Consider the following 19,429-nt stretch of genomic DNA (forward strand, 5'->3'; position numbering starts at 1 on the left):
ACTGTCTGTGCAAATGTGTGGACACCTGATTCCAGCCCATCTTCCCTCCCCTGTAGCCTGGCAGCTCAGCTGTACCCATGGCTGAGTTCCTGAAGCCACAGCCAGATTCTCCCAGCATCTATCACTGGGCCAGTCCCATGGGAGGAGGTGGATAAATGCTAATTGAAACCCCAGCTCCCTGGGGCCTGGGATTCTGCAGTCTGTATCCTCCACAATCCTACCTGCACCTTCAAGCCATGGAGCACCCCCATCTGGCCACCTTACCTGTTCCTCCCCATCGTCTCATGGTCTTTGACCACCACATGAAGCTCAGAGCCCTGGTCCAGGGGGATGCCCTTGAGGTCCCATTCAAAGCCCTGGAAGAAAACGAGAAAAGGCATCTTAACCTATGGCCCTCTAGGAGAAGAGACTGTGTCTGGTTCACCTTCATGCCCCCAGGGCACTGAGTAGGCATTCGTGAATGATTCTAGTGGATAGGCAGATGGATCAATGGATGGATGGAAGCATGGATGGATGGATGGATGGATGGATGGATGGATGGATGGATGGATGAAGATCACAGCTCCCGAAATTCAGAGGTGACAGTATGAGCTGAAGACAGCAGAAGAGAGGAGAGAGAGCTCTCACAGGCCCCTCTCCCAACTCAATTTCAACCCATCCCCAGGAAGCCAAGCCAGGAGTGTGGCTGGGAAAAAGCCAGGTGACCCTGAAGCATCCTCAAGGACCAAGATTATTGGGCTCATCCAGAAGCCAGGCCCTGGTAGGCAGCACGAGTTAGTGCCATGTTGGCCTGGCCCCCATGACCCTCCTCAGAGCAAAGGCTCCCCTGTGCATCCGACCCCATCCATGCAAGGCAGCAGGGCTTCCAAAGGACCACCAGGGAGCCATGTATGCAGGGAGCTGGTTGAGGGGACAGGGGCTAGCAGGAGCCAGAGGAGGACCTGCCTCATCAGGGAGGGCTGTGTGGAGAAGGTGAGCTTTGAGCAAGGAAAACGAACAGCCTGTGTGAGAGAAACAGGCAGGCAAGAGAGTCCCTGAGCACCCTTTACCTGGCTGGCTAGAGCTGGGGGGAAACAGAAACAAAAAATATCTAGCTCCCCTCCATTTACCTAGTAGGCCAGGCCACCAACCCTCCTCCCAGGTTCCTAGAGCCAGAAGGATTTCATTGGCAGGCTGGACCACCAGCCCCTCCCCACCTCAAGGACACTGCTGAGAAGGCACCTCCTCCACGAGCCCCCTAGCTTGTCCCTGCAGACACAACTGCAGCAGAGAGAGAGAAAAGGAAAGAGAAAAACTCACATACCTCATTCCATACAGGGTTCACACTGTTCTTGATGACTTTGGTTCTCTTCTTCACCCCTACAAGAGACACAAAAGGGAGAGTGGAGAGACACATCCCGCCCTTCCACTGAGTTAGGCTCAGCTTCTGAGACCTGTGCTTCAGCTTGGTCGCCAAGGGAAATCTTACAAAACCAACAGATTCCCCAAGAACCCACCAGTCTGCGATGAATCCCCAGTGCCAATCATACAACTTCCCCCTCTCAGCTCTGGGACATCAGAAACATGCTTTCAAAAGAAAGTACCCAGGCCGACTCTCCTTAATGAGTTTGTTATTGTTATTTCTGACTTTTTAAATAAATGTTTTTAATTATAAATTTTCTGATTCTAGTATTTTTTTTTAGAGACAGCATCTTACTCTGTTGCCCAGGCTGGAGTGCGATGGTGAGATCATAGCTCATTGAAGCCTCAAACTCCTGGGATCAAGCTATCCTCTCACATCAGCCTCTTGAGTAGCTGGGACCACAGGCACACACCACTAGATCCAGCTGGTGTGTGTGTGTGTGTGTAGACGGAGGGCCTCACTATATTGCCCAGGCGAGTCTCGGACTCCTGGCCTCAAGCGATCCTCCCACCTTGGCCTCCCAAAGTGCTGGGATTACAAGTGTGAGCCACCACATCCAGCCTTCTAATTCTAAAAATGAACAATCTTCCTAGAAAGTATTTCATTTCTCTTTTGAACAACATCCATCTCCAGAAATTATATGATTCCATCTATAAGAAATGTCCAGAATAGGCAAATCCACAGAGACAGAAAGCAGATTAGTTGTTTCCAGGGGCTAAGAGAAGGGAAAGGGAAGATGGAAATGCGGACATGATTGATTAATGGTTATGGGGTTTCTTTTTGAGGTGATAAAAATGTTCTGGAATTAGATCATGATGATGGTTGCACAACATTGCAACCTAAAACCATATAAATTATATACGTTGAAATGGTTAAAATGGTGAATTTTATGATATGTTAATTTTACTTCCATTAAAACAAAATCCACTTCACACTCCAAGGCCTTGAAGGGGTCCGTCTGAGGCAAGCTGTCCCAAGGAAGCTCTATGTGGCTGGGAGGGCTGGCTGAGGGAATGCAGAATGGCTTTGAGGTGGACAAGAAGAACTAACACTTTGATGGCTGAGAGCTGACCCACTGTGCCCCAGACGACCCACGGCAGAAGCCCTTCCTCTGGAACAATGGGCATGAAGGGGCGAGTGCCTGTCCCCAGTGAGGTGGGCAGGTGAGGCTTGAAGGAAAGGTGGCGAAGGAGACACACAAGGAGACCCTCCTCCTAAGGTAGGTTGTACAGCAGTGGGCAGGGAGGTCATTTCCATGGAAGAGCCATAGGCTGGGAAGAACAGGCAGGTGCTGCAGCCCCTGGTCCTTTACTGGGCTGGCAAGTGCATTTCTCTCTCTGGATGATCCACAAAACAAGGAGTTTGGACAGAGCTTCGGCCCTCTCTGCTTGACGGCCCACCATGTGGACTGACAGGACAGAGTGAGGGAACTTAGTGGGGGAACCCCTCACTAAGCCCAGTAGGTCTGGAGACACATCTTCCATGAAGACACTGATCCACAGAAAAAGAGTGTTGAAGGTCCCAAAGAAGAAGAGAAGGCATTTAATGAAGCTTTGTTCTGCAGTGCCCTGGGGAGCACAGGAAGGGCTAACCATGTCTGACTTTTCCAGTAAGCATCAGGAAAAGAAACGATGGGGCGCTCAACAGACATTTCAAAGGGTTCAGCCCGACACAGAACTTTTATTTGGGTCGGCTCTTAAAGATCACCTCATTCCACCCAACCTGTGCAAGACTCAGTGGAAAGCCTTTGGTCTCCAACTGGATGGCTCAGCTTTCAGAGAGTCCTGCCTGGACCACGAAAGCCCCTCGAGCCTCTGGCCACATCTCCCAGGAGCCCCAGTAGGCTTTAGAGCCAAGCACATCAGTGTCCATCCAGCCTGGAGAGGTGCAGCCTCCTGTGGGGTCGGCCCCGCCCTGCCAGGTTCAGAGCCTGGAGAAGAGGACGAGGGAAGCAGAGAGGGATCAAGGAGGCAGGCAAGGGGTGAGGGAGGATTTGAAGAAGAGGAGAGAGAAAAAAAGAGAGAGAGAGAGAGCACGTGAGAGGGAGCAAAAGACCATCTGAGGGAGGGAGGCAGAGAGGGGCTCGGGGAGATTCTAAGGGAATTATCTTGTAAATATTTGCTCGTTGTAGTGAGTCCCGCAGAGAGATTCCGATAAACCTCCCTCCAGGGAGAGGGTGAGCTCCCAAACTCCCTCTCCCGCTGTGAATCACTGATCATGGAAAAAATCATGAAATTTGAAATCACAGGCCACTATAAAACACTTATTTCCTGTGATTCTTCGGGGCAGCAGTTCAAACTTTTTGGTCACAGGATGTCACTCTTAAAAATTATTGAGGATGCCGGGGCCGGGTGCGGTAGCTCACACCTGTAATCCCAGCACTTTGGGAGGCCGAGGTGGGTGGATCACGAAGTCAGGAGATCAAGACCATCCTGGCTAACACGGTGAAACCCCATCTCTACTGAAAATACAAAAAATTAGCTGGGCGTGGTGGCAGGCACCTGTAGTCCCAGCTGCTCGGGAGGCTGAGGCAGGAGAATGGCGTGAACTCGGGAGGCGCAGCTTGCAGTGAGCCGAGATGGCACCACTGCACTCCAGCCTTGGCGACAGAGTGAGACTCTGCTTCAAAAAAAAAAAAAAAAATTATTGAGGATGCCAAAGAGCTTTTATTTAGGTGGCCTGCATCTATGAATTTTTACATTAGAAATTATAACTGAAGCATTTAAAAATAATTATTTAGTAATTTTAAAATCACAATAATAAGCCCAATAAATGTTAACATAAGTGACACATCTGTAGCAAAAAAAAAAAAAAAAAAAAAAAAACTATAACTTCCCGAAAAAGGAAAAGTGACACTTTTAGATTTTTGCAAATCTCTTTAATGTTTGGCTGGATTCTCGTATCTATTAATACCTCAGCATTCAAACTGCTGAGACTCCTCATTTTGATTGATGTCTATGAAGAAAATCCAGCCAGATATGTAGTTGTAAAGGGAGGCCTATTTTAATAAACTTTCAGATCACTGTGAATATCCTTCTTTGATACTACATCAAAACTCAACAAGTAGTAGTTCTTAACTTCTTAACAGTAAGTTGCAATGTGAAATCTGAAACCAGATCAATGAACATTTTGTACTCTGCTACATTAAAATTCATTGTTCTATCTTGCACTTTGAATGAATCTTTCACCCACGTATGATTCTGTAACAGCTGCACTGGTCATTTGGAAAATTTTTCTTCAATCAGTTATGTAGATCTTCCTAGATGTTGACACATTTCACAATGCCCTACCAAAAAATTACACTCATTCATTAATGTCACCATCAGCCTTCTGTAAGCAGGTAGGGAGATTGAGCAATCTGCCTGCTTTACAGCTTTCTGTCTTACAGCCTGTTTTTTTCAAGCTCTGTGTAGTAGGCGGTCATCTAGTGGGCTAAAACCAGCTCCTGACAGACCCCAACAACTTACAGATGAACCCCAGTGAACTTTCCTCATGACCATGCTAAAGCCTGCACCCCAGGAGACCTGTAGCTTCATTACCACAACATGCAACCTGTGTGCTGGCACCATGACTCACTGCATCTGTGCCACTGGGAACCCTCCTCTAAATGCGATGATGCACCCTCTCCCCTCTCCATTGCCCCATAAAACCCTCCTGTCACTTTCCCTCAGGGAGACACTGCTTTGTCCCAGTGCTGTTGCTTGTGACAAGTAATAAAATTCCTATTGATCAAAACCTGCATTCTCATGGAATGTCGTTTGTTATTCACCATGTGAACAAATCCCAGAGTTTTGGGAGAGTAACACTTTCAGTACTGGGCAGCTGGAAGTTACTTCTCAAAGTTTTCTAAAACTCCAATTTCTGCTTGAAAAGCTCAAATTTTTTGATTGGCAGCAAGTGGTATTTCAAGCCGTTTTCCTTGAAATGGCAGGCTCACTCTTTCATTTTTAAGAAAATATCTGCCCAATGCCCAGGTCAAATAACTATAGTTTGTCAGTCATTCTTCAAAGTAAAAACAGTATTCCACGAAAAAAAAAAAAAAAAGCAGCTAGTTCGGTTTGTCACTCAAGCAGAGACTCCAGTGCTTTTCCTGGAGACAATCATCATTTTGTGATGTGCAGCAGAGGTGCTCTATACATACTTCCCATTTCATCACACAGAACATTCTCAACACGTGTACAGGAGGATTCAAACTAATCCTTCTACTGCTTCATCAAGGACTCTCTTAAACGAAACTGCCTTTTTATTTTTAATTGTGAGTGCATGCAATCTAAAAAACACAACAAGAAGCACAATTTAGTGCCAAGGCCTTTTTTTTTTTTTTTTTCCTTGAGATGGAGTCTCGCTCCAGTCACCCAGGCTGGACCAGTGCAGTGGTGTGATCACGGCTCACTGCAACCCCCGCCTCCCAGGTTCAAGTGATTCTCATGCCTCAGCCTCCTGAGTAGCTGCGACTACAAGTGCCCACCACCTAGCTTGGCTAATTTTTGTATTTTTAGTAGAGATGGGGTTTCACCATGTTGGCCAGGCTGGTCTCAAATTCCTGACCTTGGGTGGTCTGCCCACCTCGGCCTTCCAAAGTGCTGGGATTACACGTGTGAGCCACCATGCCCAGCCTCCCAAGGCCTTGATTAGTTTTAAGGTGCCAGTAGCGTTAACTGCCATTGCTGTTGTAACATCAGTACAAATGTCCAAAGAGTGAAAAAGGCAGATAGCCTCTTAGTGTTGTGGTGAAGGAGTTTTGACCTTCTGACCTGCTCAAAGAGTCTTGAGGATCCCCCCAGGTTCCATGTACAACACTTTAAGAACTTCTTAGGGGCCAGTGAGGTCCTCACACTTGTAATCCCAACAGTTTGGGAGGCTGAGGCGGGAGGATCGCCTGAGGCCAGGAGTTCAAGACTAACCTGGGCAATATAGTGGGGCCCCATCTCTAGAAAAAATTTAAAAAATTAGCCAGGTGTAGTGGTGCATATGCCTGCGGTCCCAGCTACTCGAGATGCTGAGGTGAGAGGGTTGCTTGAGCCCAGGAGTTTGAGGCTGCAGTGAGCTGTGGTCGTACCACTGCACTCCAGCCTGGGCAACAGAGCAAGACCCTGTCTCTAAAAAATAAAATAATCTCTTAGGAAATTCATTTAACATTTCTGCCTCAATTTCATCATCATAATTTCTACCTTACAAGGGGCTGTGGTGAAAATTACTGAGATAGAACGTTGAGGTGCCTGGCACATAGTATGCTGATTACATGTGAGTTTCTTTCCCCTGCTCTCCCGTCTGTGCCCATTCTGATGGATCTAGTGAACTCCTACTGACTCTTCAATACCCAGCACGGTTGTCTCTCCTCTGGTAAGACTCCCCTGACTCTCCCAAAAGAGGTAGCTGGTCTCTTTGGTGCTCCCTAACCAAGCTGTGACCACATGTGCAGGACAGCAGTGTAGCAGCGTGCTTCTAGCTCTGAACCCCCAACTGGGCTGGGAGTTTCTGGCGGCAAACACCATGCCTTACTCACATTACTAAAAGTAACCCTAGTCTATAGCGAGGTGGACAGTAATCGGGTGCTGAACGAATGGGTCCTTTTCTTTCCATGTTGACTACAAGTTGACTTCCTCACAAAAGGATAGAAGTGCTGTTTCCAGGGAACGCCCCAAGACTTCATTCATGGTGTGGCTGTTTGTCAGCGGAGGGAGGATGAAAGGAGGCGCCATGTGGGGGAAGGGTCCTGGCTGAGCCACTTAGAATTCTCTGTGGCCCATATTGGTGTGGCTCCTGCAGGAGTCAGACACACCACTTTGGAGTTACTCAACTAACAGCCACTACTGCGTGACCTTAGGGAGGACTCATAACCTCTAGGCCTTGCTCCTCAGCAATCAATGGATCATAATAAAAGCGTCTGCTGCACAGGGTTCTGAGGGGTCCTGAGATACAAGCTACGTGTCCACTTCCCCTCCGCTGTCACAGATCAGCTTCCTGTGACCTACAGGAGTAACATGGAAAATTCCATCTGCAGCCTCTCTTGAGTTGCACACTTGAAAACTCATTTCCTGGTGCTCCAGCCTTCCTTAACTGAGCGATATCTGTGTGCCAAGCCCTGTGCTAAATATCTTTTAATCATTTTCCACTTCCTACCTTCCCTGTAGATGAGGAGAACAAAAGCTCTCAATGAGATTTCACTAAGTCCTGGTTAGAAGGGCCAACTCTGGGACCCTCTGGGTAACATGAAGGAAGGGGTCACTCATGGGTGCTGCAGCCCCAAAGAGGAGAAAGAAACGAAACATTCACTAAGCACAATCACGTGATTTACAGGCACCAAGAAAAGGGAAGGCACATTGATAATTAGGAAACTGTTAAGAAAATAGTTCCTCATCATGGATTTTGACCTGCCCTGTTCCTGATCATTAATTTAGGCCTTGAGAGACGTGGCTTTATGCATGTAATTTAACAGAAGTTTAAGATACAGGAGAGCTCACAGCTTATGCTGGGTGAGGAAAGGGGGTCATGCCCTCTTCCCAAACTGTTCTGAGGAACTGGGGACCAGCAGCAGGGGTAAGATTCATGACGAAACCCTGAGGGTTCCCCCAGACTGAGTGACTCAGCCCGTTACAAAAAGACAAATAGTGTGTGATTCCATTTATATGAGGTACCTAGGGTAGTCAAAATCGGCCGGGCATGGTTGCTCACGCCTGTAATCCCAGCACTTTGGGAGGTGGATGCAGGTGGATCACCTGAGGTCGGGAGTTTGAGACCAGCCTGACCAACAGGGAGAAACCCTGTCTCTACTAAAAATACAAAATTAGCCGGGCGTGGTGGCGCATGCCTGTAATCCCAGCTACTCGGGAGGCTGAGGGAAGAGAATCACTCGAACCCGGGAGGCAGAAATTGTGGTGAACCAAGATCGCACCATTGCACTCCAGCCTGGGCAACAAGAACAAAGCTCTATCTCAAAAACAAAACAAAAAAAATCATACAGAAAGTAGAACTGCGATTACCAGGGGCGGTGAGGGAGGGGAATAGGGAGTTAGTGTTCAACGGGTATAGAGTTTTGGTTGGGGAGGATGACAAGTTCTGGAGATGGTGATAACTGCGCAATGATTAATGCCACAGAACTGTATACTTAAAAATGGCTCAGATGGTGCATTTCATGTTATGTGCATTTTACCACAATTTTTTTTTAAGTCCAGGTGGGAAATGGTATGGACACAGACGGTGGGCCTGAGGCCTACCGGCCAGTATCAGCTTGGGGAATGGGAAGGAGGAGGAGCAGAAGAGGTCTCCCAGGCTCGGATGTCCCTCCTAGAGAGGGGACAGAGAGAAGGAGAGGAGTTGCAGTGTCTCAGACTCCCAGTGAGAGAGACAGAGAGACAGCTGCATCTGCCCAGGAGTCAGGCAACAGGAGTTACTCTCAGAAGCTGCAGGGGGCTTCGGATCCTGCAGCAGCCTGGATGCAGACTCTTGCTTATCCCCTAAATATTTATTGAGGGCTTACTTTGTGCAGGGCATTTCTTGACGGCCCCATTAGAATACTCACAAGACCAAGAAAGTGACAGAAATTCAAAGAATCAGCAGAAAACCCAAAGGCAGCAGCAAGTGAAAGGAGAAAAGATGGCCCTAGCTTGGGCTGAAGGAAGGCCTGTATTACCTCTTGGTACAGACACCCCCAAACAAAAAGTAGAGGTAGATGGTCGTTCTGACACCTGCCCTGCCATGGTGTTCTCAGGCCTGGACATCCCAGGAACTGGGCAGCTGTCTCCCCTATCATCAGCAGAGCACTGCTCCTCTCCCCCTCAACCACCCTCCACCCCACCTTTCTAAATCCCAGCTGGAACCATGGAAGTGGCCAAAAAGGGAGGGAGCCAGGGTGAAATGCACTTCAAGAAGAGTAGTCTTTAAACTCAGAAGGCCTGGGGAAGATATTTACATATAATTTTTACTTGCCAATTAAAGAAAAACAAACATAACAGGGGAAGATACTAGAAACATCTATGACAAAAATGGTAACATTCTCAATATATAAAGAGCACTTGCAACTAATGAAGAAAAAAGATAAACATGCCCCACCATGGGCAAATGAAAAAGTAATTCAGTAAGAATAAATACGAATAGGTGATAACAATGAAGTATCACAAATACTATTTGAACCTTAAGAAAGTGTCGGCCAGGCACGGTGGCTCACGCCTGTAATCCCAGCACTTTGGGAGGCCAAGGCGGGTGGATCACGAGGTCAGGAGATCAAGACCATCCTGGCTAACACGGTGAAATCCCGTCGCTACTAAAAATACAAAAAATTAGCCAGGCGTGGTGGCAGGCACCTGTAGTCCCAGCTACTCGGGAGGCTGAGGCAGGAGAATGGCATGAACCCAGGAGCCAGAGCTTGCAGTGAGCGAGATTGCGCCACTGCACTCCAGCCTGGGTGACAAAATGAGACTCTGTCAAAAAAAAAAAAAAAAAAGAAAGAAAAAAAGAAAGAAAGTGTCAAAGATTTACAGGACAATGCTGTGTGTTAGCAGGATTATTAGAAAAATAAGCCCTCATACTTGGCTGACAGGAGAATAAAGTTGATACAGACTTTAAGAACAATTTGGGAAATGCAGCAATGCATTAAATCTGTCTATAACCTCTGACATAGCAATTCATCTTCTGGTATTTACCCAAAGGAAATAATTAAATATGTGGCCAAAGATTTAGTCACCAGAATATGCCTCACAGTGACTGTATAATTTAAGCACTGGATATAAATATAAACACTTATATAACCTAAATATTCATCAGTAGGGGGTTGAGTAAATTAATGATGGTGCATCCGTATAATAAAATCTTATGCAGATATTTTTAAAGGTGTTACAGAAGAATACTTACTGACATTAAAAAATGCCGCTGGTTTTTTTTTTTTAATTAATTAATTTATGTTTTTGAGACTGAGTCTCATTCTGTCATCCAGGCTGGAGAGCAGTGGTGAGGTCTCGGCTCACCGCAGCCTCCACCTCCTGGGTTCAAGTGATTCTTGTGCCTCTGCCCCCCAGGTAGCTGGGATTACAGGCACGCACCACCATGCCTGGCTAATTTTTGTATTTTTTAGTAGAGACAGGGTTTCACCCTGTTGGCTGGCCTCGAACTCCTAGCCTCAAGCAATCCGCCCACCTCAGCCTCCCAAAGTGCTGGGATTACAGGCGTAAGCCACCACACCCGGCCCCCTGGTTTATTTTTCAGCAAATGTGCAAACATTTGGGAAAAGAAAAAACTATGATGGGATTATTTCTGGTGGAGAAATGGGGCTAGCCAGGTGCTATTTCTTGACCTGTTTGACCTGGGTGATATTACATAGGTATTCTCTTCACACATATATTTATTCTCAACTGTGGCATGATTACTATGTGGGCTGAATCACTCTGTGGTTGGTGTGAGGGACCTCCCCTTGCACTGTGGAATGTCTAGCAGCATCCTCGGCCTCTACCCTGTAGATACACACCCTGTGCCCCCAACCCCTGTGGCAACAACCCAAAATGTCTCCAGACATTGGCAAATGTCCTCTGAGGAAAAAACTGCCCCCAGTTGAGAACTACTGTATTAAATCATATATTTATATCTTCTGCACTTTGCTTGCATGTTAAATTTTATAACTAAAATTTTTAAGAAAAAAAATCTTGGAGGAAACATGTCAAATTGTTAACAAGTTAATTCAAAGTGGCAGGATTTGGGGCTATTTTTTACTTTTGCCTGATGCCTTTCTGTAGTTTGTCATTTTTAACAGCAAGTACATATTATGTTTATAAAAAGAAAACAGGCTAGGCGGGGTGGCTGACGCCTGTAATCCAAGCACTTTGGGAGGCCAAGGTGGGTGGATTGCCTGATGTCAGGAGTTCGAGACCAGCCTGGGCAACATGGTGAAACCCCATCTCTACTAAAAATAAAAGTAAAAATAAATTAGCCGGGCATGGTTGCAGGTGCCTGTAATCCCAGCTACTCGGGAGGCTGAGGCAGGAGAATCACTTGAACCTGGGAGGCGGCGGTTGCAATGAGCCGAGATCGTGCCATTGCACTCCAGCCTGGGTAATAACAGTGAAAGTCCATTTCAAAAAAAAAAAGAAGAGAGGAAGGAAAGAAGGAAGGAAGGAAGGAAAGGAAAGAAGGAAGGAAGAGAAAGCTCTTTTTTTTTTTTTTTTGAGATGGAGTCTCACTCTGTCACCCAGGCTGGAGTGCAGTGGCTCGATCTCGGCTCACTGCAACCTCCGTCTCCTGGGTTCACGCCATTCTCCTGCCTCAGCCTCCCGAGTAGCTGGGACTACAGGCGCCCATCACCATGCCCAGCTAATTTTTTTTGTATTTTTAGTAGAGACAGGGTTTCACCGTGTTAGCCAGGATGGTCTCGATCTCCTGACCTCGTGATCCACCTGCCTTGGCCTCCCAAAGTGCTGGGATTACAGGCATGAACCACCATGCCTGGCCACTGTTTTCAATATTTTAAGTCATTTGTAATGTGTAAACAGCTAGGTTCAGAGAGTCCGGGGCCTTCAGCCCACTTTCCCTACATAGGTGAGTTAAGAGTGTTCCCTGAGGACAGGAATCCACCTCCAACTAGTACTATAAGATCCCCCGACTCCTGCCCAAAATCTAGAGATCCCCAGGAGATCAAGAAGAGAAGAGGTGGGAGGGGGAGGCTGGAGGAGGAGACGCCCTGACAGGATGAGAGAGAGGGAAGTGTCAGTAATGACTTCTGGGTTCCTGGCTGGTGACACAGGGCAGAAATTCACCAAGTGGGGACACAGCAGATCCGGCCTTCAAGGAAATAAGATGTTTCAGCTTTAAAGCAGTAGGGATCTGGTTTTGTTCTTGTATGCATCCAAGCACCTAGAACAGCACCAGGCACATAGTAGGTACTCAGCAAATATCTGTTCAATGAACTAAATGCATGAATAGAGGGATATAAATAATCACATTACGGAATGGAAAATGGGCAGGGCAGAAAAGAAGTACAGACGATTAAATGCTATAGGAAATTAAGCTGCTCGTTCACACAGACAATCAGTCAAAAATATCTACTATGGCCCAGTTACTCATCGTATTTTTAGTTAATGAATTAATTAATATAAAAACAAAAGAATGAGAAGTATTCATTAGTAGCCTCTACTATTAATAGAGGTCCTTAGACACGGAAGCCAAAAAATTGCCCTCAGAGTCCAGCCTCCCAGAGCTCATAGTCTATTTTGGGAGGCAGGTCCTGAAATTACATCCCAGACAGGGAACAACTGCAAGGAAAGTGGGGCTAGCCCAGCCCCATACATTTCAGGCTGCCCGTAGGAGGTAAACACACAGTGCAGGCTGGCTTCTCTGCAAGCAGGCCACTGTCCCATCTGTGCCATGAGGAGTTGGGCGCAGTGGTTCTCAACCCTGATTGCACATCCAAAACACCTGGAAATTTGTCAGAAACAACACCTATGCCTGGGGCCCCACCGGAAGGGATTTGGCTTCAGAAAAGGCAGGCAGGGAGGTTGGCAGTGGTCTTTGGTAAAGTTCCCACACACAATGTTGACCTGCAGCCAGAGTTGAGTCCCCCCAGCCTACATGCTCTGTAAGTTCTGAATCTGGTTCTAACGGTTTCTCTCCTTAGGCATCAACTTAGCCCCAAACTCCATGGTGAATGCTCCCGCAATGGGGAGCACATTAATTTCACCTGTCACCACATCTCAGACCCATTTTTCCCAAGATGCAGTTCCAAAATAACCTGCTTCGGATATTTGTTAAGTGCTGATTCTTAGGTCACCTTCCAGACCTGCTGCATCAGAACCTCTACAGATGAGGACTCTGGAATCCGTTTATCAAACACATTCTACAAGTGATTCTCAGAAACAACCAAGTGAGCGGACCATGTCCCAGACTAAGTGAAGCTCCCAGGCACACCTGGAGGATGGCTAGAGGCTGGGCCAGAAAGCGCACAAACACTAGAGAGCACCTACTTGTGCTCAGCACTGGGACAAACCAATGAACAAATAGGACAGGTCACTGCTCTCAAGGCACCCTGATGCCCTAAGCATGGAGCTGAGCACAGGCCAGTGGGGGTGAGGGTGCTAGCATCCCTAGCAAGGTGCTGCTGCTTGTCATCCAGAGAGGAGAGACTCTTGACAGCCAGGGGGATCCTGGGTGTCCTCCTGGAGAAGGTGGCATTGCCCTGGGCTTTGAAATACAAATAGACTTGAAACGGTTGGAGATGTTACATTCTGTTATATTGTATTTCTGTTTTCCGAGGAGATCATCAGTGCAAATAAATAGTAAGGCATTACAAAGAAGGAATACAGAGATCTGGGGGGAGATAGCAGCTGCACGTGTTCGGGTTACTTGGGCCAGGGCAATAGTAAAGAGGGGCCTCAAGGGATTTGGTCATCTTCCCGACTCAAGGGCAATGCCCACTCCAAGCGCTGGTAGCTCCCTGCCATGACCACTGACCTGAACACATTTAACTTCCCTGGGTTTCAGTTTCCTTATTTGCAGAATGGAGACATCTGTAGCCACCACAGGACTGTTACAGGACAAGGGAAAGAGCTGTGAGCAGACCCAAAAGAGTGTTAGAGCATCCAGAGCCCTATGCTAATGTGTGCCCTGCCCAGTGTCCTTAGGGAATTTCTTTTCCAGCCAATGGTGATGCTGCAAGTTCTGCATAGCAAAGCCTTAGGCAGCATCTGATGGACACTGGAGAATGAAGGACTTTGTCTTGAAGTTGCTTTTGCATAGTGAACTCCCAGGCATGTCACCAATCAATGAAAATAGTGAAATTTTCTTAAACGTTTCAAATCACACTTTTCAAAAGAGGAATACATATAACTTGTCCCACAGCAAAGAATAAAAGCTACACATAAATCTCCCTTTGCCAAATCGTGTCTTTCATCTGTCATTATTTTGGGGGTGCTTGGAGATATGATTCAGATCATGAGTCAGACTTAAAAGAGCTCCCTTGGTGCCTCCACTGAAGGAGGCTCATGAAAACACCAGCCACTCTTCCCTCTTCATTTGACTATCTTTTCTGATACATAGATTTTTTTTATTATTATTATTGATTCCACAAAGCTACAGAGTATGGCTCCTGGCTAAATGGAAACCCTCTCTCTTCTCCTTATTTATCTTTTTCTACAGAACTGGGGTCCTGACTCACAGCTATTGTTCCTTCTGTTAATTTTGACAGATCCTTCCTCTTCCCTTTCCCCTCCTGAGACACCGGCTCCCGTGGGAATCTGCCTTGGAGGGGTTGGGGGAGGGGATTCAGGAAGCCTGGTGAGAAGCGGAGTGTGTGTGTGATTTCTCTGCTGCCCCACACAGAAATACCTGTATCTATTCTAAGCACTACATGTAGGGACTTAGCTTCTTGAATTTAGAGAAAATATCCTTGACATTCCTCAAAATTCCTTGTGTCCAGGCCATTTCCATCCTATTCTGTTCCTTTTCCTACTGATTAAGACGGGGCAAATTCAATATAGCCAATGTTGGATAAAGATGGGTGAATGAATGGGTGAATGAATGAAAAAAGACACAACTTTCAAAGCACATCATCTACACGCCCCGTTTTTCAGTGGCCCTGATTCCTCTCTACCTTCTGCACCCATCTTCCAACTTACCCTTATCCCCACTATCCAGTAAAAGCTCGGACTTTATTTCCTCTGGGTGTCAGTCTTAGAAAAGTGATAACCGCTGACCTACGGCACTTTCGCTTTTCCAATTTTTCAAAGCCCTGTGGCATTTATTGTGCTCTGCTTATTCCTCATCGCCCCCCTGCAGAAGTCGGGGCTGGGATTTCTGTCCCTGCTGACAAAGGGAGAAACTGTGGCCTGGACTAGGGTTAGCTCCCGAGCAGGGGCTTCAGACCCGCCAGTGAGCGCCGAGAGTCGGGTAGCACCCGAGTATGGGCGCGGCAGCCACGGGGCTCTCACCTCGGAAAGTCAGGCTTGCGACAGGGTCGCTGCGCCGGTCCTTCTTCGCACTGGAGAGGTTGCTGGCCCTCACCAGCAGGCAGCACAGCATGGCTGGGCAGCCCCGGCGGCACACAGGCGCGCAGTCAGGGCGGGAGCGGGAGCACCGGGCCCGAGCTCCCAGGCAGCCGCGCCCAGAGAGCTGTCGCCTTCGCTGCTCCTCCGCGGAGAAGTGACCAATGCCTGGGAGAGGCTGCAGGGAGGACACCGGACACCCGCTGGGCGGACCCTCCCCCTCCGGCCCCTACCCAGATCCGCCCTGCCCGCGGCGGGCGGGGAGGGACAGGGGTCAGACAGGCGCCTGCGGGGGTGCTGGTCCCTAGCTCCGCGGGTCCCAGCTCCCGGCCAGGAACGAGGCGCCGCTGACGCGGGCGCGCAGCTCGGCCTCCGAGAGCGCACAAGGCGCCGTGGGGCCTGCTCCGCGGGGGCCTCCGGTGACCAAGGCTCCACACCAGCCAGGGAGCCCGGGCCCGGTGCGCACCGGTGCCGACTTGGCAGCCGCCCTGTGCGCTCGACGAAAGGGCGAGAAGGAGGCAGGAGTGCAGGCGGAAGGAGTGGGCGATCAGCGGCGGGGACGAGAGTGTGTCTTCGGGGAAACCAAGTCTGAGGGAGCGCTGAAGGGGGAGTGTGCGGAGCGTGCCGTGCACCCCGAGCCCCCCGCCTCCCTGCCTCTCGCCTCTCTCCACCTGCCCCGTGATCTGCGCCCGGGAGCCGGTCCTCTCCCGTCCGCAGGCTGCCTAGGTGGCCGTTCTGGTTTGTTGGGACCCCCGGGCAGGGAGAGACTCCGAGGTTCTAGTCCCCGCCAATCCACCTCGGAGCCTTCTCCGCGGCGATGTCGAGTCACTCATCTCTGCAGGCAGAGATCTGTATTCAAATCATACTGCGTTCCCTGGAGAACTAGGGTCCAGCTGCGGCTCATTCTGTCCCCTACAAGTCTCCCATCCCCAACAATCTCTACACTCCCTAGTCTCCACAGTGGGAAAGCTGTTCAAGGTGTAAGCCGTGAACGGTGACAGTCCTTTCGCTTATTATGTCTGGTTCCTTTCCAGCGTATGAACTTCTTGACACAGGGGCCCTGGCTTCGCACTTCTGTCCCCCAGCACTCTAGCACCTAGCCCCGGTCAGGGCACTGTCCGTCTTCCCACCGCCCAAGTCCTCACTAACCAACCTGCTCACTCAGCCTAAATGCACTGCTGCGCAAAATCTCAACTCCCTTTCCCCTCTCTTATTTTGAGGGATACAGCATTCTCACAGGGCTAAGCCATAACCCTGGCGAATCCAACTCCTCCTCCTCCACACCTGCCCCCAACCACTGACGTGTTGGAGAGTAACACAGCCGGCGTGAGTGGTGCCTTTTGTAGTCATGACCCTTAACTCAAGCGAGCCCTCACTGCTGGGGGCAATCATACTATATGTCTTGTCTCCACTATATGTCTTGTCTCCCTGTCTCCCGGATGCCCCTAGAACACCCCATCGCACAACCCCACTCTCAGTTTGCTTCCTCTTTATGGAGCAGAGAACTTCTTCAGGTCCCCAGGCTCCTTCTAACGCCCGCCCTCGGCATCTGTGCTCAAATCCTGTGAGTTCTCTCCTGTTCTTACAAATGAATCACCAGTACTCCCCACTGGGAACAACCGGACACTCGGGCATGGACCACATCCCCTCTCGCCCATTCAGTGGTGAGCCTGCAGTGAATCTCTCGCTCTCTTGCCTTACCAAGTTCCCCTGTTTACCGGATCATCCCATCGGCACACAAGCATGATGTTATTGCTCTCAAGAAAGCACACCCTTGATCCCACATCCCCTTCAGCTACTGGTCATTTCTCTCTTTTCACAACAATGTCCTTTGAAGGAGCTCTCCATACTTTCTGTCTCCAATCTCCCTCCTCCATTCTCTCTTGAACCCACCCAGTGACACCTTCAACCCCACCAGGTCACCAAAACTGCAAATCCCCCTCCCACTCTCCTTCAAAATATGTCCAAAATCCCACCATATCTCACCATCCCCATTGTAACTGCCCCCAGTGGAAGCCTGTCATCCCTTGCCTGAGTCATTTAATTGACTCCATGGACTTCCAACACATCTCCTGCTCTGCCCTTGCCCCCATGGTCTATCCTCAATCCAATTCTCATGACCTGGTTCTACTCAAAGTCTTCCGTTGGCTCCCATCTCACTCAGTGCAAAATTCAAAGGCCTTATGTGACCTTGGAAGCCCTGGCCGATCTCGCTGACCTCCTCTCCAGCCACTCTCCCCTTACGTGACCTTGAAAGTCCTGGCTGACCTTGCTGACCTCCTCAGGACCCATGCTAGCCTTCCAGCTGTTCCCCAGACAGGCCAGACCAGCGCCTCCCCAGGGTGTCTATCAGCTGTTCCCTCCGGCTGGCATGTCTTCCCTTCCTTCAGATATCCACTCCAATGAGACCAACCCAGCCACACAACTGAAAACCACAACTTTCCCTCTTTCATCTCCCTTTCAGGCTTCTTCTCTAGCACCAATCACTGTATATAGCACATGTGTCTTACTTGTTTTCTGTCTTCCCCATCAGAATGTCTGCTCCAAGGAGGCAGGGGTTTTTGTCTGTTTTGTCCACTGCTGTTTCTTCAGCGCCTGAAACAGCACCTGGTGCAAAGCATGGTCTCCATAAATTCTTTCTAAATGATGGACTGAAAGAATAAACATTCACCCATCACCTCTGACTTGCTGGGAATAAGTCACATCCCTGCCCTCAGGGAGCTTCCAGTCAAGGGGTAGAGACCACAGAGGGTGGCAACCACAACTACAGGCACTGCGGGAAGTGCTCCCAAGAAGTGGAAGGTCGGTAAAGGACAGAGCTGGGATGAGCATGGGGGTGGGGAAAAGGAAAGAGAGGAGAGTCTGAGCCTGTTCTCATCACAGCACCTTCTCTAGCTGCTTGGACCCTCGCTGCTTCCTCCCACCTCTACCCTTCTCTTCTCCCCTCAAGATGAGGCGGACATTTGATTCCCTCAACATCCATCCACATCCCCTTTCCTCCTAGCAGAACCTGACTGCTCAGTTACGCAGCCCCAGCTCCAGGATGGATCCCACTCTATCTGAGCATATTTCTTGGCAACGGCTATTGGTCTAGCAAGAGGTATGTGTCCTAAGTTGTTCCCCTGGAAAGACAGATTTATATGCCATGAATAGAGAAGCCCAACTCCCTCTCCTGCTTCATATACATAAGGAAGCTTGCAGATCCAATTGCCGACCAGTTGAGGACATAGCAGACATCACAGACAGCAGATCAGAGAGAAAAATGGAGCCTGCTTGGCTACAGAATGATACTATGGAGTTGCTGGAAGCAGCGGCCCATCTGGAGTGGCCACTGCCAAGACGCGGGCTGCAGCGGAGAGGCTGGCCAGTGCTGTGCACTCTGCAGAGCCGGTGGGAGCTGGGAACAGGTGGGAGCCCCACCCCCTACCAAGTTGGTGGGGTGGGAGCCCCGAGCTCCCAGGCACAGCTGCAGTCACTTGGCTGCGGCCCCAGACCCAGGCATCCCTGCACTCTCTGGGGCCCAGGAAGCTTGCAGGCTCAGAAGTGCCTTCTCCCCGTCTCTGGCCTCTCCCCACTCCAGTCACCCACTCCAGGGTGGAGAAACGTTGTGTCCAAGCCCACATGCTGTTGCAACCCAGCCAGGTGTGTGCACACTTGTGGTGGCACAGATATGCCAACCCCCTGCTGCCTCAATCCCCTCTAGACTTTGAGTGCTGACAAGCTCAGGAGGGAAGCTGAGGGGTAGCTCCACCTGGAACTGCAAGCACCCCTCTGCACAAACAGCCTAGGTGCCCTAGACAACATGTTGATGGCAGCAGGAGGCAGTCAGGCTCCTGGGCAGAAAGGGGTGGGTCCCCAGTGAAACCCCACCTACAAGCCAGGGATGGCCTGAAGCCTGGGAGCTGGGCTGCCAGTTCCAGGTGGAGTCCTCAGCCCAGAGTGAGAACTTATGGTGCTTTTTCCCCTGGCCCGCTCCTGGTCACCCATGGACCAAACAGCACACATTTCCTCCCTTCTGAGCCCATAAAATCCCAGGACTCAGCTAGACTCAGACAGATGTTGGGAC

The 19,429-nt window shown here is 49.3% G+C and overlaps 1 protein-coding gene across 16 annotated transcripts in view; it reads right to left on the bottom strand.

The window, feature by feature from the left end:
• Positions 1-19,429, bottom strand: part of DYSF (dysferlin) — a 251,913-nt gene that overhangs the window by 203,892 nt on the left and 28,592 nt on the right. For 8 of the 16 annotated variants that reach the window (XM_024242004.2, XM_024242000.2, XM_024242002.2 and 5 more), the window contains exons 2-3: positions 1,304-1,359; positions 265-356 (exon numbers count right to left, since the gene is read on the bottom strand). In XM_024242004.2, coding sequence (XP_024097772.1) covers positions 265-356; positions 1,304-1,359 — 148 coding nt within the window. Of the gene's footprint in view, positions 1-264; positions 357-1,303; positions 1,360-15,309; positions 15,523-19,429 lie in introns of those variants that run through there. The other 8 variants (XM_024242003.2, XM_024241999.2, XM_024242001.2 and 5 more) reach the window with 3 other exon arrangements.

Source organism: Pongo abelii, chromosome 12, assembly GCF_028885655.2.
Source record: "Pongo abelii isolate AG06213 chromosome 12, NHGRI_mPonAbe1-v2.0_pri, whole genome shotgun sequence".
In the NCBI taxonomy this organism is placed as follows: Eukaryota; Metazoa; Chordata; class Mammalia; order Primates; family Hominidae; genus Pongo; species Pongo abelii.